General features: G+C 41.6%; 1 protein-coding gene across 1 annotated transcript; it reads left to right on the forward strand.

Moving 5' to 3' along the window:
* LOC121585893 (failed axon connections homolog) lies at positions 1 to 24,933 on the forward strand. Its single transcript, XM_045217019.1, has 6 exons — positions 1 to 438; positions 4,360 to 4,495; positions 5,116 to 5,312; positions 21,616 to 21,833; positions 22,778 to 22,894; positions 23,468 to 24,933. The coding sequence occupies exons 1-6, from the start codon at positions 182 to 184 to the stop codon at positions 23,824 to 23,826; spliced, it is 1,284 nt and encodes a 427-aa protein (XP_045072954.1). The 5' UTR covers positions 1 to 181; the 3' UTR covers positions 23,827 to 24,933.
* Positions 24,934 to 25,335: the final 402 nt, after the last annotated feature.

The following is a 25,335-nucleotide window of genomic DNA, read 5'->3' on the forward strand; positions in this document are numbered from 1 at the left end:
CTCCGAGGGCTGGCGGAGGATGCCGAGCTGGGGTGCGGGCACCATCAGCCCGGAAGATGTCTATTTCTCCTGTTTGGCAGATGAAATAGCATATCGCCATGCAGCATAGGACTGTTGTGACATATTGATGAAGCCGAGAGTGGTTTGCGGGACGCAGGCGCCACGCGGTGATTGAGAGAGTATGTGGGGTGCTGGTTTCGCCTCGTCCCGACCGTGTGTGGTTGAACTCGGGCGGAATCACAGCCTGCCCTTGGGGCTATGTGGCTCCGACGAGCCTCACTCTCTGTATGGCTATATCGTCGCAATCACTTTACAGGATTACGGTGGGATCATGTCGGGATTGGGGTCAGATTCCTGGTGGAAGAAGACCCTCTATATCACCGGTGGTGCCCTCCTCGCCGCTGCTGCTTACCTATTACACGAGCTGCTCGCCATCAGGTAGGCTACAATGGCAAAAATATGCTACAATGACACAATCTGCAAGGGTATTGCTTCACATGATGAAATGTGTGTATCTGTGTGATGTTTAGGCTGTGTTTGCGTAGGCCTAATCTACAATATTCACAATAATGATCAGAAATTATAAAATCATTCACACCCTCGGGGATGTGCTGGGGGTGTGTGGCTGGTGGTGCGCACTTACTGTCACCTCTGAACAGCTGCTCTTGACAGATCTTTGAAAAACAGAATATTGTTATCGTTTGTTTACATTTCTTCACATATTCGCGGAATCATCTATTCCTGCACTGTAGACTAGACTGTGCAGCTGTTTTATGATACAGTTCCCCGCAAGGACAGGAGATGGAAAAATATTGGAATGTGGAAAATCACGCGTCAGGTCTTGTGCAATGTCTCGTGCCAGCCACAAGATAATATAATAATATGCCATTTAGCAGACGCTTTTATCCAAAGCGATTTACAGTCATGTGTGCATACATTTTTACGTATGGGTGGTCCCGGGGATCGAACCCACTACCCTGGCGTTACAAGCGCCATGCTCTACCAACTGAGCTACAGAGGACCACACTTCAGAGTAAGTATGAATTTCTCTAGCGCTGCAGCAGTTGTGTCAGAATTACCTTTACTAACCTCTTACGTGAGCTATTTTAAGAGTTATGTTTAGTGAAAGCGGACGTTTGTACCCTACTGTTGAATGAAATGCGTCTGGTTTAATCTTTGAGAGGGAAGATTAATCCAGGCCTATTGTTAATGTAATGAATGGCGCTCCTGTCCCCACACAATCGTCAATCAAGGATTTAGGCCTATGGTACATTCTGTAACAGTGGCTCCATATAATCTGTCACACACTCTGAGAGGACTGGCTTTGCATTTCCCAATTTGGAAACATTGCTGAAACACGTTGCATACGCATTCTATGGTCATGCTTCTACCATAGAAAACTACATTTTGACAGTAAATCTGCAGCATGTGTGTTGTTCTATGCCACCCCTTTGAGTGCTTCTTCTCAAAAGAACTCCCTGTATCTAGGCCTAAATACAATAGTGTTTCTATTACATGGTCCAGAATTTCAGCACCATTGAAAAATGGACTTCGACGTAGCCTACGTTGTTTCGACGGTTTCAGCACCACGGTTCTATGGACAGCGACATTTTGTGGGAATGTGAGTTGTTTATTGTCGTGGACTGTCCTGCGCAAGACCATTGTACCGAAAACCTAGCCTATACATTTTATTAGCCAAAGTAGGCTATCATTGATATACATGCCATATTTATTTCCATACATTTAAGTAGAATTTCAAGGTGTTACAAAATGTCTGATGTAACTGACTTTGGATGGATTCCATTCCTGCTCTATGGACATGATATGTAGGCTATAATTCATAAAATTAACTTCGGTAAGAACTAGAGTAATTGCAAGGCAGCACACCCCTGTACTGTAGGCTATGTTTAATTATTAAAGCCAAAAGATATGTCAGTGTCAGTCACCCACACCCACCATTTAAAAACTGTGGGGTGGAAATGTGAGGACTCTATCAGCTTTTCACAAGCGTGATTAGCCTCATAGGCCTTGATTTCAAGGGTGGTAGAGGATTGAAATGGAAGTTCAGACAAATCCTAGAGTTTCTTCTGCTGTAGGCCCATTGAATACCATGGAGTCAGTAATATGATGATGAGTTTACCCTCTCAATATCTATCTCATTATCTTAAATGTGTGTATTGTATCTGTGTATTGTATCTGTGTATACTTGTGTGCATGAGTGTTGAGACTGGTGACTTAAATATAGTGAGGGAACAGGTTGTTTTAGGGCAATTCAACGATAACAGAATTACGCTTTGACTCAGATATTTCACTTTAAAATGTATGCCAACAAAAAACATTGATTTCAAAGTTTAACAAACCATACAACTCTATGCACAAGGACTACTTTGAACAATTTACACAGAACATTTCACAAAAAAACACATTTACTTGAAGAACTGTGCAGATGCAAAGTTTGGTAACAGAAAAATATCCCTCAGTTTTTTATGCGACCACATTTTCCAAAAACTGTTAAATATCTGCTCAGTATTAAGATAAAAAAATGTCTACAGAAAAAATGGGGTGTCAGCTATGACATGACACCTTGAGTTAGAATGTTTTGTTTGTTATTGAACTACAATAGGTGAAGTGGATTTACATCTGGTAATATAATTACGGTAACGGAATTACATCATGGGTCCATGATCTGTACCATACAAAAATCGATAATTATGGATATGAATATCATTATCTTCATGGTGATGTATCCTGAATAGGCAAACAAATGTAGAAATATGCAATATCTTTTTGCATATTTGGGTATTATTCTACACACTGGGTATTATTGTAATGAGCTCCGTCCTCAAACAAGACCACATTTGGTTGGTCCAGACCAGACCAAATCTGAAACAATCATAGACGTCTATGTTTCACAAGTTTGGACATCACAGTGGAGCACAGCACAGCAGAGTTCAGCACAGTACTCTAGTGTGCTCTACTGTACTTTACTCCACTTTACTGTACTATTCTGTACTCTACCGTTCTCTACTGTGCTCTACTGTACTGTACTATACTGTACTGTGCTGTCCAAACTTGTGAAACATAGACATCTTTGATTGGTTCAGATTTGGTCCGGTCAGGGCCAACTACTTTTCAACGTCCGTGGACGTCCGGTGTCAGTCGGTGCTCAGTGGGTGAGGATGCTTGTTACAGTAAATGGAAAGAGGGTAGGTGGTAGGTGTCAGTAAGAGCCGGGAGACGTAACATTAACTGGCGAGAGAAAAAATAGAGAGAGAGCGGCAGAGAGAGAGGGAGGGGATGTCCAGACTGTTTTCACAGTCTTGCTTTGACCTGAGAGACTGTATATAATGACAAGATGGTCTTGTCTCCGCCCTAACAATGGGAGTCGTTGTCCCAAAGGCGGGAAGGCAGGCAGTCTGCTTATCGTTCTGCTTATCGGTCTGCTTATCGTGGACAGATTTTGATTGAGGAAACCCTCTCGCTTTGCCTCTTCCTCTCTGATTTGACCACCAGATGACAGAAAGGGAAAAACACAGTTATGAGCTGAACATAACAGTATGCCAGTGGAAGGGAGGACAGTAGCAGGTGACCCAAGTGTGGTTTGTGACTAGTATGATTTCCCATTGTAGCCAATTCAATTGCAGTAATTCCATTACTGATTTTGCAGTAATTCCGTTACCGATTTGGTAACAGAATTACGAGTTTTAATTACTTAATAATTAATAAACAAACTTGATATCAGTAAAAACACTATAACTACCTTTACTTATTACTTCTGTGAAATGTCATTATCCTCCCTCATGATGGAGAGAAATTAGGAAACATCTTAAAGATATGTGGGTTTTTGGTAACAGAATGTATATTTGCCTTAATTTCTCAAAAATATAGACTCTTTGCTTTCATTTGACACAATTTGACATGCTTCTATGAACTTCACATGTTGATGCTCATCGGCCCTTTTAAATGGAAATGCCCTCTGTAACACAGAGCAAAGGGAATAGTAGAATAGTTCCTCTCGCTGCTGTGTCACCATGCTATAATAGGCACCAGGTGAGACCCTCCCCTCCCAGTGAGATTACTAAGAGCCTGAAACAGAGCTGCAACTAATCCTACTCTCTCCTATCTGATCTCCTCCAATCAGGGCGAGTTATGACATTGTTCTCACATCACAAACTGACCTGGAAATAGCTGTACTGTTGTCACAGAAACTTTGATGACTTTTAAAGTGGCTGTCACATAGAGATAAAACAATTGTTTTCAAGTGTTATATCTCATGGGGCTCCCACCTGTGTAGTTTGAAGTTGCCTCAGTATAGCATACCTTTTCAGATGGCCTTTTTTCTCCCCGGGTGTTTTCCAGGAAGGAGCAGGAGTTGGACTCTAAAGATGCCATCATCCTCCACCAGTTCTCCAGGCCAAACACGGGGGTCCCCAGCCTCTCACCATTCTGCCTCAAGATGGAGACCTACCTACGCATGGTGGACCTGCCCTACCAGGTACAATAGTCTGTGTAAGATAAAGTAGAACTTTTAAAAAGTAGAACTGGTTTCCTGTACACAGATTAAGCCTACATTCCTGGACTAAAAAGCACTTTAAATGGAAATTCTCTGTCTGGGAAATCAGTCCTACATATTCAGATACAACTAGAGTGTGTGTTATGATGAGTTTCTCGGGTATCAAGTAATTCATGATGCAAGAAGATATTTAACACTTAGATGGAGAGTTCGTTCAAGTATTTAATAGGTACCGTGGTTCACATAACAAAAAGACATGTCCTTCGCCTCTTGCCATTCGAACTAACTGAACAAAGAAAACCTCTCAGTTTATATACCTCATGTGACACATTTCTTGAACAACATCTGTTAACCATCATTTGGCACTCCCTTCTTTGATGGTATTACCCTGTACCCAAGTCAGTATATTACTATCTATCAATCATTCTAAGATAAACCACCAGTAAGCTCCCTTGACATAATGGAATCCTTGTTATTCAGACTGTGCGGCGCCAAGTCACTTATCTACTAAATCTACCTTGTTCTTATGACACTGTGAAATGACATCATAACAGTGTGTCAATCTCCCAGTGCTGAATCCCATTCTGTTCTCCCTCTTGCAGAACTACTTTGATGGGAAGCTCTCTCCGCAGGGCAAGATGCCATGGATTGAGTATAACCGGCAGCAGGTGTCGGGGTCAGAGTTCATCATTGACTTCCTGGAAGAGAAGCTGGGCGTCAACCTCAACAAGAACCTCAGTCCCCAGGAGAGAGCCGTGTCCCGGGCTGTCACCAAGATGGTGGAGGAGCACCTCTACTGGTGACTCAGTCAATTAATATACCCACAGCTACATTGGTGACTCCGTATATGTCACAGCCGGTCCCAAATTGCACCCTACCCTCCCCCTTGGCCCTTAACCCTTGATGTTAGCATGTCTGAAGAGTCTAGATAGGTACACTATATATACAAATTAGTGGATTCAGCTATTTCATTCATACCCGTTGCTGACAGGTGTATAAAATCGAGCACACAACCATGCAATCTCCACAGACAAACATTGGCAGTAGAATGGCCTTACTGAAGAGCTCAGTGAATTTCAATGTGGCACCGTCATAGGATGCCACCTTTCCAACAAGTCAGTTCATCAAATTTCTGCCTGGCTAGAGCTTCCCCGGTCAACTGTAAGTGCTGTTATTGTGTAGTGGAAACGTCTAGGAGCAACAACGGCTCAGCCGCGAAGCGGTAGGCCACACAAGCTCACAGAGCGGGACCGCAGAGAGCTGAATCGTCTGTCCTCGGTTGTAACACTCACTACCGAGTTCCAAACTGCCTCTGAAAACACTGTCAGCACATGAACTGTTCGTCAGAAGCTTTGTGAAAAGGGTTTACATGGCCATGCGCAATGCAAAGCGTCGGCTGGAGTGGTGTAAAGCCATTGGACTCTGGAGCAGTGGAAATCCGTTCTCTGGAGAGATTAATCACACTTCACCATCTGGCAGTCCGACGGACAAATCTGGGTTTGGCGGATGCCAGGAGAACGCTACCTGCCCCAATGCATAGTGCCAACTGTAAAGTTTGGTGGAGGAGGAATAATGGTCTGGGGCTGTTTTTCATAGTTTGGGCTAGGCCCCTTATTTCCAGTGAAGAGAAATCTTAATGCTATACAGCATACAATGACATTCTAGACAATTCTGTGCTTCCAACTTTCAGCATGACAATGCCCCGTGCACAAAGCGAGGTCAATATAGAAATGGTTTGCCGAGATCAGTGTGGAAGAACTTGACTGGCCTGCACAGAGCCCTGACCTCAACCCCATCGAACACCTTTGGAATGAATTGGAACGCCGACTGCGAGCCAGGCCTAATTGCCCAACATCAGTGCCTGACCTCACTAATGCTCTTGTGGCTGAATGGAAGCAAGTCCCCGCAGCAATGTTCTAACATCTAGTGGAAAGCCTTCCCAGAAGAGTGAATGCTGTTATAGCAGCAAAGGGGGGACAAACTCCACATTTAATGCCCATTATTTTGGAATGAGTTGTTCGACGAGCAGGTGTCCACATACCTTTGGTCATGTAGTGTATAAGCAGTGTAGTGGTAAAGTTTCCACCATATTGCTTCCACCTTACAGATCTGCAAAGATTGACGGGTTAGGGCCAAGGGGAAGGGTAGGGAATGAATTGTAACCGGATAAGGTCACTCACTATTCCCAAGTGGTCATCCACAGTTACATTACTGATTCACTTACAGTATATCCACCTCCTGGGACGTTACATTATTGGTGAGTCACTGCTGGGCATCTGTCCTGGTGAGGCTTCTGCTGGGAAGTCACTGATGCTGCATTCCAAATGGCACCCTATTCCTGATATAGTGTTCTACTTTGGACCAGGGCCCATAGGGCTCTGGACAAAGTAGTGCATTATGTAAGGAATAGGGTGCCATTTTGGACGCAGGCTGAGCCTTTCCTGGTTGGGCCCCAGGGAGAGGCAGTCAAAGAAAAGAGGAGGGAGTGCATACTTGCTCATCAAGCTCTTTTCTGCAATATTTACAAGGTGAGAAATCAGTCAGCAACACGTTTCTGTGCATCAGATCTTGTGAATCTCATTCAGAACCAGAGCTATGAATTGGAGGGGGGTCGGGGGTTCCATAATATTGCTCTGCAGCTATAGAGTAAGGGTCATTCATATAACTCTCATTTCCACTCCCTTTCTCTCGCTCTCTCTCTTTTCTCTCTGTTTATCTCCTGTCGTCTTTTTCCCCCTCCCTCTCGCAGGCTATGTTTAGACTATTGATTACATGATTTATGGCTATGCAGGACTATGGGGCTGCTTGTTGCTCTGTTTGGCCAGCTGAGGATAGCAGCATGGGTTACAGCATGCTGAGATCATATACAGCTCTTCAGGCCCGTAAATTAGCATGATTGATGTTGCTATGACAACATGGAGATGAAGGCTGCTCTGTGACAGAGATATGCCTCTGGTCTGTGAGATTGTGCTGTTTATCACAAAGTACATGTACTGTATATTAGGTTCAATGTCTGGTTTAGTGAAGATTGTCATTTGTCTTCCATCCCTATTGTGTAGAGCTTGAGTTGTTATAAGTAAGGACACTGTTTAATGGTATTGAAATCCTTTAAATAGTTATGATTTGATCTTAGGTTGATCTCAGGTTTGTCTGGTTTAGCCCCTGAAGCAAATTTTCCCTCAGATCCTTTTCTAGACAGCTCAATCTTTTTTTGTCTAGAGAGCTGACTGTTAATCATCACAATACATTCATTACTTTTGTCCTGATAACTGAAGGTGAAAGATTAATTCAAAATGTCTCTGTGATCTCATGGCACGGTAAAAAAAAAACACAACACATTAGACAGTGGCAGCAAAGATTTTTATAACGAACCCAAGATAGACCACAGCCTGTCGTTTCCAATGGGAACAAATTAGTAATAGTGGGCAGAACAAGCAATTAGGGGGCAGAGCCAAGCACGAGATAGCAAGATCCTGTTGGCGTGTTCTAGCATGTAGTTGCATATTTCCGTTAGGGAACGCCTACTCTATGAAGTGCGCGTGTGCAATAACTTAATTTGCCCTTGAACTCCTTCTAAACAATGCAATATTTTGCATTTTACAGTCCACTCTGTTTGTTATAGATTCTAGTTTTGGGAACAGAAAACTGTATGGAGATCAAATGTTTCATCGATGAGAAAATGAACATAATGTCAGCCAAAATCCATCTCACTCAATCTTCTCCCACTGCTGGCTACTGGGCTTACTCTCATCACCATATTTGGTAGTAAGTGGAAACGCTAACGGGATGCTTCACACTTTAACATCATGTGAAGGTGAATTATCTGACTCATTGTTCGATCTGTGGTGGCAGGCTAAGTATCGAATAGACATAAGTTATAGCTCCACCTTGTGACAGGGAGGGGAAGGAACATGGCACTGGTATCAGTCCCTGCTGTTGTCTCAATTACATATGTGCATATAGTACACATATGCACACCCTACTTTGTGTGGACCAGATGGCAAACTCTCTGGAAAGACTTATATAAGGTCTTGTAACCTTCTTCTTCATTTCACTATGTTGTACATCACATTTCCACTAATCAGATATTACATATAATGTAGATTGCATCAAGTAATGCATAGGTGAACCAGTAGGGACAAAGGAGCCCTAAAAGCCAGTGGTGGAAAAAGTACCCAATTAATATACTTGAGTAAAAGTAAAGATACCTTAATAGAAAAGTCACCCAGTAAAATACTACTTGAGGAAAAGTCTAAAAGTATTGGGTTTTAAATATACTTCAATATCAAAAGTAAATGTAACTGCTAAAATATACTTAAGTATCAAAAGTAAATGTAAAAGTATAAATCATTTCAAATTCCTTATATTAAGCAAACCAGACGGCACGATTTTCTTGTTTTTTAAATTTACGGCTAGCCAGGGGCACACCAACACTTAGACATCATTTACAAATCAAGCATTTGTGTTTAGTGAGTCCACCAGATCAGAGGCAGTTGGGATGACCAGGGATGTTCTCTTGATAAGTGCGTGAATTGGACCATTTTCCTGTCCTGCTAAGCATTCAAAATGTAACAAGTACTTTTGGGTGTCAGGGTAAATGTATGGAGTACCATTCAAGATAGGGAATGTTGTAAAATAATTAGTATTTTACTTTCTATTTATAGCATTTTATAAATAGATAAGACAGCATTAGAAGAAAGGATAATTAGCTAAATAATACATCTTCAAATATAACGAACTGGAACAAAAAAGTACTCAGAATCAACATGGTAGGTATAAAAACACAGCAAACAGAGGACATAGAAAGCACAGTATGTGGGTATGTGCTGGTGTATTGTGATGGAAGGTGGGGTGTGTGTTTTTGTGTTTGGAAAAGTGTGGAGTTAAGTGAGTGAAAAAGGAAAATGATTGTAAATCCCAGAGCCCAAGTGTGTCTGCGAGCAGGGGTTGTGAGCGAGAGCTTTCACACTTTATGATATGGGATATACATGTTTAAATTATAAATATAGTTTATTTATTGTCCTGTCGTGATGGAACTGTTCCCAACCCTATACCCTAGACACCCACCTGAGCGACCCATACACTAAGGAGAAGTCCTTATCTGTTTTATGGGCCTACTTTAAGTAGCCTATACAAAGCCAAAACAGAAAGATAAATGCGGTCTGAGACCCACTAAAGCAGCACCGCTGTATGCCTGGCAGGGTTGGTCCTACAAAGCCAAAGCCCCCTGATGGGTGAGCATAATATACAAGGCATTTCTCAAAGCTGCTAATGAGAACCTTGACGACCTTGTACCTAGCCGGTGGGGATTCCGGTGGGGTGCTGTTAGAATAATTATTAATGACTAATTATTACACCCTGAAACTGTGTGAAATGTGTTAGAATGTGTGAGTGTAGGACCAGTAAAGACTATGACATTGAGATGCTATTTAGCAATGTGAGTAAGAGTTAGACCAGACAACAAAGGACAAGGAGAGCTGTCTACAGACAGCTGAGAAACCAAGATAAAGAGGCCTCCCAATTTAGGGAGGAGAGAAACCGTTAGGCTTTTTAAAGAGTATGAAATATGGTGCAGGATATTGTGAGGATGGCGATAACTAAGGAATGCAGCCTATGATAAGAACATGTGTGTGTGACCTGATGGTTAGGAGAGCAGAGGAAAACAGCCTGCCTAAAAGGGGTGGGATTTTTGTATGATGTGTGAGTATAAAAGATGGACTCTGAAATTGGGATAACAGAATTCTCAATGAATAAAGGCCTGACTATGCAGACCGGGACTCCGTTTCTTGATCCAAAAGCCTTACAACCTTTTGGGAGACGCACAGAGACACTGAAATAGTTAGTTCATAAATGATCTTAACAGGTGCCCCCACCCAGGTAGTGGCAGTGCTGGCAACACTAGCTGTAGTAACCCATGGGGAGGGGGTCACACTCGGACAATCAGAGATGGGGCAAATTATTGTGGCCCTGGTAGCACAAAATAATCAAAGGTTTGACTGCACAGAGATGCTTGGGAAAATGGTCACAACAGGGGACCAGCGTGTGTATGTTTCAGGGGAAGGGGGTGTATCTCCCAATTTGTGATTTTTTTTGCTAAATTTTGCATGCCTTCTCAAACAGCTGCAACCGTATATGCATTCGCACATCAAGTCCTTTCTTAAATTGGGCTTGGGGATGGAACAACTGCTGAACATCTGAGCTTGTGGTTGTTTGTGGGGGAAAGGGTTGAGTGTGTATGAGTATGTGTGTATATATCCCACATCTGTTGCTATGGGGTAATGATATTAGGGACAATATAGGATGAATCACAATATTTGTTTGCTAAAATATTAATTGCTTGCCAAAAATGTACTTTTTGTAATGGCAATCCTGGTTATAGGTAACAATCCTTAGCATTAACTGCCTACATTATTACGCATATTACTCGTTAATTGTGGAAATTAAGATACGCAATATTTTTTTTATATACACTAGCGGGCAAAAGTTTTGACACACCTACTGTTTCAAGGGTTTTTCTAATTTTTTAAAACTATTTTTGACATTGTAGAATAATAGTGAAGACGTCAAAACTATGAAATAACACATATGGAATCATGTAGTAACCAAAGAAGTGTTAAACAAATCAAAATATATCACTCTCCTTGGTCAAATAGCCCTTACACAGCCTGGAGGTGTGTTTTGGGTCATTGTCCTGTTGAAAAACGAATTATAGTCCCAGATGGCATGGCGTATTGCTGCAGAATGCTGTGGTAGCCATGTTGGTTAAGTGTGCCTTGAATTCTAAATAAATCACAGACAGTGTCACCAGCAAAGCACCCCCACACCATCACAGCTCCTCCTCCATGCTTCACGGTGGGAACCACACATGTGGAGATCATCTGTTCACCTACTCTGCGTCTCACAAAGACACGGTGGTTGGAACCAAAAATCTCCAATTTGGACTCATCAGACCAAAGGACAGATTTCCACCGGTCTAATGTCCATTGCTCGTATTTCTTGGCCCAAGCAAGTCTCTTCTTCTTATTGGTGTCCTTTAGTAGTGGTTCCTTTGCAGCAATTAGACTATTTGAGAGCGACGCTCCAGAAACTGCGTGCCATGTTTACATACTGAAGTCGAGCTGACTGCAGTCCGAGCTGAAGTCGAAGTAGAAGTGCCATTCACCCCACTTGTTGAACAGCGGGTACAAAACCCTAAGATGAGCCGTCCAAACTTCTTTGAATAAATGTTATTGGATAAACTGTCTGTTTTTTACATTTATATTTCTGTTCTGTATCGACAGGTCAATGTGACCGTTGTGTACTCATTCTCTTACTGTTCGAGTGGAAACACTGCTGAGCACAGACAGTTCCTACTAGCTACTGGTTCCGGGCACAATTTACTCCAGTCCCAAATTATTATAATAGTGTATAAAAGCTCAATTAAGCCAATACTATGAGTTCAGTAATACATTAACGATTAAACACAAAGCTGTAACGTAGCCTGTTGTAAAATAAGGTGGGGGGTGATACATTTTGATGATTGGTGTTATTGTGTGGAACATATACAAAAGTATGTGGACACCCCTTCAAATTAGTGAATTCAGCTATTTCAGCCACACCCGTTGCTGACAGGTGTATAAAATCGAGCACACATCCATGCAATCTCCATAGACAAACATTGGCAGTAGAACGGCCTTCCTGAAGAGCTCAGTGACTTTCAACGTGGCACAATCATAAGATGCCACCTTTCCAACAAGTCAGTTCGTCAAATATCTGCCCTGCTAGAGCTTCCCCGGTCAACTGTAAGTGCTGTTATTGTGAAGTGGAAACTTTTAGGAGCAACAACGGCTCAGCCGAGAAGCGGGACCGCTGAGTGCTGAAGCCTAAGATCACCATGCGCAATGCCAAGCTTCGGCTGGAGTGGTGTAATGCTCGCCGCCATTGGACTCTGGAGCAGTGGAAACCATGATCTGGAGTGATGAATCACGCTTCACCATCTGGCAGTCCAACAGACAAATCTGCCTTTGGCTGATGCCAGGAGACCGCTACGTGCCCGATTGCATAGTGCTAACTGTAAAGTTTTAGGAGTAATAATGGTCTGGGGCTGTTTTTCATGGTTCGGGCTAGGCCCCTTCCAGTGAAGGGAAATCTGAACGCTACAGCACATAATGTCTAGACGATTCTGTGCTTCCAATTTTGTGGCAACAGTTTGGGGAAGGCCCTTTCCTATTTCAGCATGACAATTCCCCCGTGCACAAAGCGAGGTCCATACAGAAATGGTTTGTCGAGTGTGGAAGAACTTGACTGGCCTGCACAACCCCATCGAACACCTTCGAGATTAATTGGAACGCCGACTGCGAGCCAGGCCTAATCGCCCAAAATCAGTGCCCGACCTCACAAATGCTCTTGTGGCTGAATGGAAGCAAGTCCCCGCAGCAATGTTCCAACAGCTAGTGGAAAGCCTTCCCAGAAGAGTGGAGGCTGTTATAGCAGCAAAGGGGGGACCAACTCCATATTAATGTCCATGATTTTGGAAAGAGATGTTCTACGAGCAGGTGTCCACATACTGTTGGCCATATAGTGTATAACACTAAACCAAACACCGGCAGATGGCAATAGTCGTTCCATCTTGTTTCAGCTGAATGGAGAAAGTTTTATGTACGAACTGGTCGGTCCACAGGGGAGACATGTATAGCCGGCTGCATACATTCCCCTTGAACGGTAAAATGAAACGACTCAATATTTGGGCTAATATAACACAATCTTGTGTACTGTTTATTGTATCTTTCATACATAACATAAAGATGAAATTGGACTGTGCCAGTAATATATACTGAACAAAAATATAAACACAACATGCAACAATTTCAACAATTTTACTTTGTTATAGTTAATATATTGGAAATCAGTCAATTGAAATAAATTCATTAGGCCCTAATCTATAGATTTCACATGACTGGGCAGGGGCAAAAGGCCATGTGTGGACCTGGGAGGGCAAAAGGGCTTTATTACAGACAGAAATACTCCTCAGTTTTATCAGCTGTCCGGGGGTAGAAAATTGTATAAATAAAGAAAAACCCTGGAATGAGTAGGTGTGTCCAAACTTTTGACTGGTACTGTAAGTATTCAGAACCTTTACTCAGTACTTTGTTGAAGCACTTTTGGCAGCGATTACAACATCGAGTCTTCTTGGGTACGACGCTACAAGCTTGGCACACCTGTATTTGGGGAGTTTCTCCCATTCTTCTCTGCAGATCCTCTCAATCTCTTTCAGGTTGGATGGGGAGCGTCGCTGCACAGCTATTTTTAGGTCTCTCCAGAGATGTTCGATCGGGTTCAAGTCCGGACATTCAGAGACTTGTCCCGAAGTGTTGTCTAGGCTGTGTGCTTAGGGTCGTGGTCCTGTTGGAAGGTGAACCTTCGCCCCACTCAGAGGTCCTGAGCGCTCTGCAGCAGGTTTTCATCAAGGACCTCTCTGTACTTTGCTCCGTTCATCTTTGCCTCCATCCTGACTAGTCTCCCAGTCCCTGCCGCTGAAAAAATCCCCACAGCATGATGTTGCCACCACCATGCTTCACCGTAGGGATGGTGCCAGGTTTCCTCCAGATGTGACGCTTGGCATTCAGGCCAAAGAGTTCAATCTTGGTTACATCAGACCAGAGAATGTTGCTTCTCATGGTCTGAGTCTTTAGGTGCCTTTTGGCAAACTCCAAGCGGGCTGTCATGGCCACTACATTACATTTACATTTTAGTCATTTAGCAGACGCTCTTATCCAGAGCGACTTACAGTTAGTGAGTGCATACATTATTATTTTTTATATACTATCTGGGAAGCGAATCCACAACCCTGGCGTTGCAAACGCCATGCTCTACCAACTGAGTGCTGCAGAGATGGTTGTCCTCCTGGAAGGTTCTTCCATCTCCACAGAGGAACTCTAGAGCTCTGTCAGAGTGACCATCGGGTTCTTGGTCACCTCCCTGACCAAGGCTCTTCTCCCCTGATTGCTCAGTTTGGCCGGGCGGCCAGCTCTAGGGAGAGTCTTGGTGGTTCCAAACTTCTTCCATTTAAGAATGAAGGAGGCCACTGTGTTCTTGGGGACCTTCAATGCTGCAGAAATGTTTGGTACCCTTCCCCAGATCTGTGCCTCGACACAATCCTGTCTCTAAGCAATTCCTTCGACCTCATGGCTTGGTTTTTGCTCTGACATGCACTGTCAACTGTGGGACCTTATATAGACAGGTGTGTGCCTTTCCAAATCATGTCCAATCAATTGAATTTACCACATGTGGACTCCAATCAAGTTGTAGAAACATCTCAAGGATGATCAATGGAAACAGGATGCACCTGAGCTCAATTTCGAGTCTCATAGCAAAGGGTCTGAATACTGATGTAAATAAGGTATTTCTGTTTTTTTATCTTTAATACATTTGCAAACATTTCTAAAAAACTGTTTTCACTTTGTCATTATGGTGTATTGTGTGTAGATTGCTGAGAAAAAAATTAATATTTAATCCATTTTAGAATAAGGCTGTAACGTAACAAAATGTGGAAAAGTAAAAGGGTCTGAAGACACTCCGGGGTGAAATATTCATATGGCTCATTAATCTATACTGTCCAAATAATGATGATCCACGCTTCTTTTAAAATATATATAATAATTTATCAAACCTACACGCAATACAAGACTCTATTATTATGGTGGAAGATTATAATACGGTTTTAAATACCTCAATGGACCGTAAAGGAAAGCACAATACAAACTATCACCCTCATGCACTTATGGAAATCACGAATGTCATGGATATATATTGGAACTGGTAGATATATGGAGGCTTTAATATCCTGACCTAGTGAGGTATACATGGCGGAGACTCAATCAAGCTAGTCATCTTGACTACTTTCTTATGTAATTCTCGCTGGCACCAAAAGTTTAAAAAGTGTTGATATGGGACAGAATGCGGTCGGACCATCAAATAATTGGCATATACACTACCGTTCAAAAGTTTGGGGTCACATAGAAATGTCCTTGTTTTCAAAAGAAAAGCAAATTTTTTTGTCCATTAAAATAACATAAAATTGATCAGAAATACAGTGTAGACATTGTTAATGTTGTAAATGGCTATTGTAGCTGGAAACAGCTGATTTGTAATGGAATGTCTACATAGGCGTACAGAGGCCCATTATCAGCAACCATCAGTCCTGTGTTCCAATGGCACGTTGTGTTTGCTAATCCAAGTTTATAATTTTAAAAGGCGAATTGATCATTAGAAAACCCTTTTGCAATTATGTTAGCACAGCTGAAAACTGTTGTGCTGATTAATGAAGCAATAAAACGGGCCTTCTTGAGACTAGTTGAGTATCTGGAGCATCAGCAATTGTGGGTTCGATTACAGGCTCAAAATGGCCAGAAACAAAGAACTTTCTTCTGAAACTCGTCAGTGAGAAATGAAGGCTATTCCATGCGAGAAATTGCCAAGAAACTTAAGATCTCGTACAACGCTGTGTACTACTCCCTTCACAGAACAGCGCAAACTGGCTCTAACCAGAATAGAAAGAGGAGTGGGAGGCCCCAGTGAACAACTGAGCAAGAGGACAAATACATTAGTGCCTAGTTTGAGAAACTGGCCAATAAAAAGAAAAGATTAAGTGACCCCAAACTTTTGAACGGTAGTGTACATTACTCTTACAGAATTTCCATGTGGGCGAGGATTTTGGAAATGTAATCAAAGCCTATTGGATGATAACTTGTTTTTAACTAGGACAGAATAATTTATAACCCATTATTTGAAAGAGGAAGCTGTCACGATCGTTGAGAGACGGGTCAGACCAAGGTGCAGCGTGGTATGCGTACATATTTATTAATGAAGATAAACACTTGACAAAACAACAAAAGCAACGTAACGTGAAGTCCTATGGGCTATACTCACAACAAGCCAAACAGGAACACAAAACACGAGTCAAGATCCCACAACTAAGGTAGGCAACCAGGCTACCTAAGTATGATCCCCAATCAGAGACAACGAGCGACAGCTGCCTCTGATTGGGAATCACACCCGGCCAAACATAGAAATACACATACTAGATCCTAAACATAGAATCTAATAACATAGATCTCAAACTGAACTCACACCCTGACCCAACCAACAAGAGTTCTCTAGGTCAGGGCGTGACAGAAGCAAAGTACTTTAAGCATATGTTTTCGTTTCAGTCTCCTCCATCTCCACTAACCGAAGCTAATTGTATGGATTTTTTTCTATGAATAATGTAAAATTAACAGCTGTACAGAAAGACTCAAGTGAAGGCCAAGTTACAGAGGAGGAACTTCTTGATGCAATTAAAGCCTTTACGTCCGGGAAAACTCCAGGGCTGGATGGCATACCAGTGGAGGTATACCAAACCTTTTTTGATATACTCAGAGGACCATTATTAGCATGTTTTAACCACTCCTATAAAAATGATAGATTATCAGATACTCAATAAGAAGGTCGGATTTCATTATTACTGAAACAGGATCCAAATGGTAAATATAAAGATCCAGTCCATTAACAAAATGATAGGCCCCTTACACTTTAGTGTTGTGATGAAAAAATTCTAGCAAAATGCATAGCAGATAGAATTAAAAAGGTATTATCTAATATTATTAATCCTAATCAGACAGTTTTTTTTACATGGACGATACATTGGAGATAATATAAGACAAGTACTGGAAACAATAGAACATTGAAAAATCTGGGAAACCAAGCCTGGTATTCATAGCTGACTTTGAAAAGGCTTTTGATAAAGTAGGACTAGAATTTATATATAAATGCCTGGAATATTTCAATTTTGGAGAATCTCTTGTAAAATGGGTTAAAGTTATGTATAGTAACCCTAGGTGTAAAATAGTAAATCATGGCTACTTCTCAGAAAGTATTAAACTGTCAAGAGGAGTAAAACAAGGTTGTCCAGTATGGGCATATCTATTTATTATGGCCATCGAAATGTTAGCTATTAAAATCAGATCCAACAATAATATCAAGGGGTTAGAAATCCAGGGCTTAAAAACAAAGGTGTCATTGTAAGCTGATGATTCATGTTTTCTTTTAAATCCACAATTTGGATCCCTCCACAGCCTCATAGAGGATCTATATACTTTTTCTAAGATCTCTGGATTACAACCAAATTATGATATTACATATTGGATCACTAAAACGTACAACTTTTACATTACAGTGTAGTTTACCAATAAAATGGTCTGACTGTGATGTGGATGTCCTCGGAATACATATACCTGAAATAAAGAAATTATCTCACTACAATACATTTTTATAGAAAGTTAGCAAAAATAGATAAGATCTTGCTACCATGGAAAGGAAGATCTATTTGTGGAAAAATCACCCTGATTAACTCTTCAGTCATACTGCAGTTTACCTATTTGCTTTTAGTCTTGCCTACACCTAGTGACCTGTTTTTATTTTTAATATATGAGCAAAAAATTAGCAAAAAATATTACTTTTTATTTGGAACAGCAAGCCAGACAAAATCAAACAGGCCTATTTATATAATGAATATGAGGGCAGAAATGATTTAATAATAAAGCATTAGACCTCTCACTAAAGGACTCAGTCATACAAAAGTTATACTTAAATCCGAACTGGTTCTCTAGCAGATTAGTAAGAATGTCTCATCCCATGTTCAAGAATGGCCTTTTTCCCTTTTTATTCAGATTACAACCTCTCACTTTCAGTTATTTGAAAATGAAATCATCTCCAAAGTATGGCTTTTTTTTATACAAGCCATAGAAAGTTGGTTGCAATTTCAGTTTAATCCACCAGAATAGACAGAACAAATAATACAACAAACATTGTGGTTAAACTCAAATATACTAATTGATAAAAAAAACATAATTTTTCGTTTATAAAAAAAAAAAGTATAATCTATGTAAATGATATGACAAATAGGACTGGTGGAGTTATGTCACACATGCAGCTAACAAAAATATATGGAAATGTCTGCTCTACCCAAAATTACAACCAACTAATTGCAGCATTACCGAAAAAAATGGAAGAGTCAAGTGGAAGGGGGAAAAAGTAAGGAACCTGTCTGTCGGCCCTGCATTAAAGACCAAAATTGTTTAAAGAAAATTGTGATAGATAAAAAAGTATGCCAGTTTAATTTAAGGACCAAAAAATGGACAGCTGTGCCATATACTGTAGATTGCAAAATAGTTGGGAAGAGATTTTCGATGTACCGATTCCATGACATATTGTTTATGAACTGATACGCAAAACGACGCCGGATTCAAAAAGTTTAATTTTTCAATTTAAATTATTATACAAAATTCTTGCAACCAATAGAATGTTATATACAGCTCTGGAAAAAAGTAAGAGACCACTGCAAAATTATCAGTTTCTCTGGTTTTACTATTTATAGGTATGTGTTTGGGTAAAAATAACATTTTTGTTTTATTCTATAAACTACTGACAACATTTCTCCCAAATTACAAATACAAATATTGTCATTTAGAGCATTTATTTGCAGAAAATGACAACTGGTCAAAATAACAAAAAAGATGCAGTGTTGTCAGACCTCGAATAATGCAAAGAAAATAAGTTAATGTTCATTTTTAAACAACACAATACTAATGTTTTAACTAAGGAAGAGTTCAGAAATCAATATTTGGTGGAATAACCCTGATTTTCAATCACAGCTTTCATGCGTCTTGGCATGCTCTCCACCAGTCTTTCACATTTATGTTGGGTTACTTTATTCCACTCCTGGCGCAAAAATTCAAGCAGCTCGGCTTTGTTTGATGGCTTGTGACCATCCATCTTCCTCTTGATCACATTTCAGAAGTTTTCATTGGGGTTCAGGTCTGGAGATTGGGCTGGCCATGACAGGGTCTTGATCTGGTGGTCCTCCATCCACACCTTGATTGACCTGGCTGTGTGGCATTTGTTGTCCTGCTGGAAAAAACAATCCTCAGAGTTGGGGAACAATGTCAGAGCAAAAGGAAGCAAGTTTTCTTCCAGGACAACCTTGTACGTGGCTTGATTCATGCGTCCTTCACAAAGACAAATCTGCCCGATTCCAGCCTTGCTGAAGCACCTCCAGATCATCACCGATCCTCCACCAAATTTCACAGTGGGTGCGAGACACTGTGGCTTGTAGGCCTCTCCAGGTCTCCGTCTAACCATTAGATGACCAGGTGTTGGGCAAAGCTGAAAATTGGACTGAGAAGATGACCTTACTCCAGTCCTCTACGGTCCAATCCTTATGGTATTTTGCAAACCTCAGCCTGGCTCTTCTTTGCTTCTCATTGATGAAGGGCTTTTTTCTAGCTTTGCACGACTTCAGCCCTGCCCCTAGGAGCCTGTTTCGAACCGTCCTCGCCGTGCACGTCACCCCAGCTGCCATTTGCCATTCTTTTTGTAGAGAAGAAGAGACTTGCTTGGGCCAAGAAGAAGAGACTTGCTTGGGCCAAGAAACACGAGCTATGGACATTAGACCGGTGGAAATCTGTCCTTTGGTCTAATGAGTCCAAATTGGAGATTTTTGGTTCCAACCACCGTGTCTTTGTGAGACACAGAGTAGGTGAAATGGATGATCTCTGCACGTGTGGTTCCCACCATGAAGCATGGAGGAGGAGGTGTGATGGTGTGGGGGTGCTTTGCTGGTGACACTGTCTGTGATTTATTTAGAATTCAAGGCACACTTAACTGTGGTCCTCTGTAGCTCAATTGGTAGAGCATGGCGCTTGTAACGCCAGGGTAGTGGGTTCGATCCCTGGGACCACCAATACCTAAAAATAGAGTGATGGAGTGCTGCATCAGATGACCTGGCCTCCACAATCACCTGACCTCAACCCAATTGAGATGGTTTGAAGGAAAAACAGCCAACAAGTGCTCAGCATATGTGGGAACTCCTTCAAGACTGTTGGAAAAGCATTCCTCATGAAGCTGGTTGAGAGAATGCCAAGAGTGTGTAAAGCTGTCATTAAGGCAAAGGGTGGATATTTGAAGATTTTTTTTTATTTGTTTAACACTTTTTTGGTTACTACATGATTCCATATGTGTTATTTCATAGCTTTGATGTCTTCACTATTATTCTACAATGTAGAAAATAGTAAAAATAAAGAAAAACCCTGGAATGAGTAGGTGTTCTGAAACGTTTGACCGGTAGGTAGTATATATATATATATATATATATATATATATATATATATATATATATATATATATATATATATATACACACATATACTGTATATATATATTTACAAAAATATACATATTTACAAAAATATACATATTTACAAAAATATACATGGGCGATTGTAAATGATGGAGACAATTACGTTGATGGAAGCTACAATCTATCTGCAATATTAAAGCTGATCTACCCCCTAAGATTAAAAAAAATAAATAATGTATGTAGTAAAAAGTACATTATTGTCTTTAGGAATATATTGGAGTAAAAGTAAAAGTTGTCAAAATATAAATAGTAAAAAAAGTAAAGATACCCCCCAAAACTCCTTAAGCAGTACTTTAAAGTATTTTTTCTTAAGTACTTCACACCACTGCTAAAAGCAGATCATACAGTCAGATAGACATACTGTATTAAGAGGAGAGCTGTCATTTACCGCAGGGTTTCCCAAACTCGGTCCTGGGCCCCCCCAGTTTCAGAAACTCTGATTTAACGTACTGTAATGTACCTCTCTGTGTTTGTCTCTTGTCGAGAGAGCGAGAGAGAGAGGACAGTAGGCCTGGCTGGGCAGCTCCCTCCCAGTGCTATTGTCCTTCCTCAGGGACAGACAGTGACAGTTATTGAGACCGATGGAGGGTTTTCTCCCTGCCACCCTGTTTTACTGCCTACTGGGCTGCTAGAGGCCTACAGCACAGTGTATATCAGCCAGCCTGGATTCACCTGGTCAGTCTATGTCATGGAAAGAGCAGGTGATTCTAATGTTTTGTACACACAGTGTATGTGTTTCCATATGACTATACTATACTACCGCTGGGTTAATAACCTGTATTATGCTTGTGTAACTATGCAAGATGATAGCTTACTGCCAGTAGACAACCTATCTGTGTGTTTCTATGTAAGACTGTACTATAATCTGTATGTATGTGTTTCTATACAGGACAATAGCCTATTGCCAGTGGGTAGACAACCTGGAGGAGACCCAGAAGATGCTGTCAGTCACTGGACCTCTCAGTGACATGCTAAAGTGGATCCTCAGCCACCTGAACAGCAGCATGGTGCAAAGGCAGATGTACGGCCACGGCATCGGACGCTTCTCCAAGGAGGAGGTCTACAAGCTGATGGAGAAGGACATGCGCACACTGGCCGAACTGCTGGGTATGTATGGAGAGGTACAGGGGGATGGGAGGGTAGGGGTAGACAGAGGGTGAATCCCAAATCAACCCTTAGGCACTACCCTTAGGCCTAGGCACTTGTGTAGATATGAGAGGATCGGACTAGTGTAAGCAATATAGCGATAATTCTCCCTGGCCTATCAGAGGGCAAAATGGAGCAACAACCATATTGCTTACAGCGATCCAATCCTCTCAGATCTACAGAAGTGCCTAGGTGGTTGGGACTAGGGGTTGATTTGGGATTCAGGGAGAGACTAGAGGCAACTGAAGGACAACTGATGTTGTAGCCAATTTCTCAACGCTCTCACAGTATTGAGAAATTGGCTACTGATGATGGAGATATGAGGAACAATGGGAAAGGAAGGCTTCCTAATCATCCGGTATCACTTATAACATGGGGTCAGTTGAAGTTCACTGTAAGATTGACTTTGTAGTGGGGTATGTCCTTTATGCACAGCTCCATTTTACTCTCTTCCACTCTCTAGTGGTGAGATAATGTATATGCACAGTGCTTCCAACTACAATATGTGTTTCAAATGTCTTTTAGTAGGGAAAAGAGCCGAGAATGTCTATTGATTTTAGCGTAAAATCTTTGCAAGGTCGTAAACTATAGTGTCATCTTTGCAAGGTCGTAAACTATTGTGTAATATGTGCAATTTGAATTTACTTTATAACGCTTTTAATATAACTACTATAACGTCAAACTGTTCTCCTGGTTGGCTGGGTGTTTCCCTGTGGGTATGTTGATGGTTGGTTGATGCATGGTTGATGCTTGGTTGATGCTTGGTTGATAGTTGGTTGATAGTTGACAGATTTTTGACTGATAGTTGACTGATTGTTGACTGATAGTTGACTGATATTTGCTGATAGTTTGCTGATGGTTGGTTGATATCTGTTACTGACCTCAGTTGTTAATCTGTCCTGCAGGAGATAAGAAGTACTTCATGGGGCATAAGATGTCGACAGTAGACACTGCTGTGTTTGGTCACCTGGCCCAGGCCATGTGGACACTACCTGGCACACGACCTGAACAGCTCATCAAAGGTCAGTTCAATCTCTCAGCCTCTCTGTGAAATGTTTTACTCATACTCACAATACCAAAGCATCATAATTGATTGGTTTTAAAAGTGTGCATTGTGATTGTGCTATTATTGTGTTATTGTTATTAGGTTGTTATCAAGATTGTATCCAAAAATTCTGTACCTAATGTATTATTCTATAGATTTAAAGGCATGTGGAGAATAGGATGCAATAAGGTCCTCCTGTTTTATACAGGTGTACTTGCCTACTTCTTCCACTAGATGACAGTGAAAGACTGTAATGTGCAGTGTTGTTGCACATTTACTAGTCATGGTTTCAGCCTTTAGAGAACAGAGACAATAGAGATGAAACTATTGAACAAAAATAAAAGTAAATAGAAAAATACATTTTTTGAGTACTGAACAGGAGAAGAGAAATCAGAGATGAAAGACTCTCTTTTCATTTTTGAACTGTACAAAATCTGACAATCAAGGTCTAAATATGAAATCAGAGGATGCTCTGACACTGATGTACATTTTCCTTGAGTACTGATGTTGGAACCTGTACTTCCTGTATCCCCTGTCCCCTGTGTTTTAGGCGAGCTCATCAACCTGGCCATGTTCTGTGAGCGCATGCGGAGAAAGTTCTGGCCTGAGTGGTTTGTGGACATAGAGGACCTGTACTATGACGGAGCAGACACTGACAGCAGCGAGGGCTCTCCTACAGGCCTGATGGACTTTGGCCTGTTCTCCAGGACAGACACCATGGAGGAGAGTGAAGCCTCCGACAAACACACACACTCACACACTCACTCCCCCGATACGGACCACTCGCTGTTTGACTCGGACGTGGGCACGGGCTCAGACAACGAGCCGCAGCTCAAGTGTGAACCTCCAAGTCCTGACCCTCCTAATCCTGCCCCTTCCAAACCCAGTCCCAAACCTCCCAACCCTTGACCCACCCTCATCCTGGGAGGTGGGGTGGGTTTGGCTGAGGCGGTCAGACGGCCGGAACTTCGAACTAATCAGGGCGCTGCTATCTGGATTGGCATCATAGAGCTGCGGAACACAGAGGCACAGTTCTCGCTTCTGCTGCTGCCCCTCCCTCTCTTCCAGAGATCTGTGCTCACACATGGAGGCGCAGTTATATCCCATGATGACTGAAAACTGTATCCTAACAATGTAATATCAGTGCGCCCAGACAAACTGGGTATTTGTATGCAGAGCGTATAAATCGAACCCCCTGTTACATGTGTTACAGTAATATGATTTCCTCACCCCTAGTGATTGTAACATTGCCAATATGGCACTATCACAGACATTGCCTTATTTGTGTCAGTTGTCCCAGGGTACAGACTAGTGTAAAACATTATTAGAGAGATTGTTGGTGGAACCAGTTAGTGGTGCATCTGTCCATGGAATACAGACAACATGGTTGTTTCTTAGAAATGTAGCTAGTGAAAGAGAGATGATGATGATGGTAGCAGAAACATGAAAACACTGGATTTGAGAGGAAACGGAGGACAGTCATTTGCTATAACTTGGACACATATTGTAAAGAGTGATATATAAAGAATGTTTGACTTGGGTGGCTGCTCTAGTCTGTGTCTTACTAACGGTGGGCTGTTCTACTAGTAGTCCTATTGTTTGTGGCTTGCTGCTGAGCATCAGCCATAATCACTGGCCTTTCCATCAACTCTGTGTCTAACTTCACTCTAGTAAAGGAGATTGGGATACACGAAAGGAACTGGAGATGTAACACTCTTGTCGGAGTACACTTACTAGTACAGGCTGGTTGTAGATCCGTCTCTTGTATCTCACCACTAGAGGGTGCTGTATCTATACATCCATCCTGCGGTCTATTTAACTCTATGGTCTTGAGTCCTGTCAGTTTCTGCCACTTGGAATGTTAAAGGCCCAGTGCAGTCAAAAACGTGATTTTCCTGTGTTTTATGATATTGTGAAATGATATTGTGAAATGATTGGAATGATATTGTGAAAATTATGATAATGCCCTTTCAGTGTAAGAACTGTTTGAAAAGACTGCCTGAAATTTCAGTCTGTTTTGGCCTGCCTGGTGACATCAGACCAATAATAATATGCCATTTAGCAGACGCTTTTATCCAAAGCGACTAGCAGACGCTTTTATCCAAAGCGACTTACAGTCATGCGTGCATACATTTTTGTGTATGGGTGGTCCCGGGGATCGAACCCACTACCCTGGCGTTACAAGCGCTGTGCTCTACCAGCTGAGCTACAGAGGACCACAATAAGAATAGACCATTAAGAAATAGAGTTCCAAACCTGTCTGCCAATAACAGCTAGTTTTCAGTTTTCCCCTCCCCACCCAGACCACTCCCAGACAGTCCTAGCAAAATTTTAGCTTGAGAATTTGCTCTTTGCTAAGAAGCTGTTTTTGTTTCTTTTTGACAATTTTAATTGAAAACAATCACAGTAAGGTACGTA

This window comes from Coregonus clupeaformis, unplaced genomic scaffold, assembly GCF_020615455.1.
Source record: "Coregonus clupeaformis isolate EN_2021a unplaced genomic scaffold, ASM2061545v1 scaf0890, whole genome shotgun sequence".
In the NCBI taxonomy this organism is placed as follows: Eukaryota; Metazoa; Chordata; class Actinopteri; order Salmoniformes; family Salmonidae; genus Coregonus; species Coregonus clupeaformis.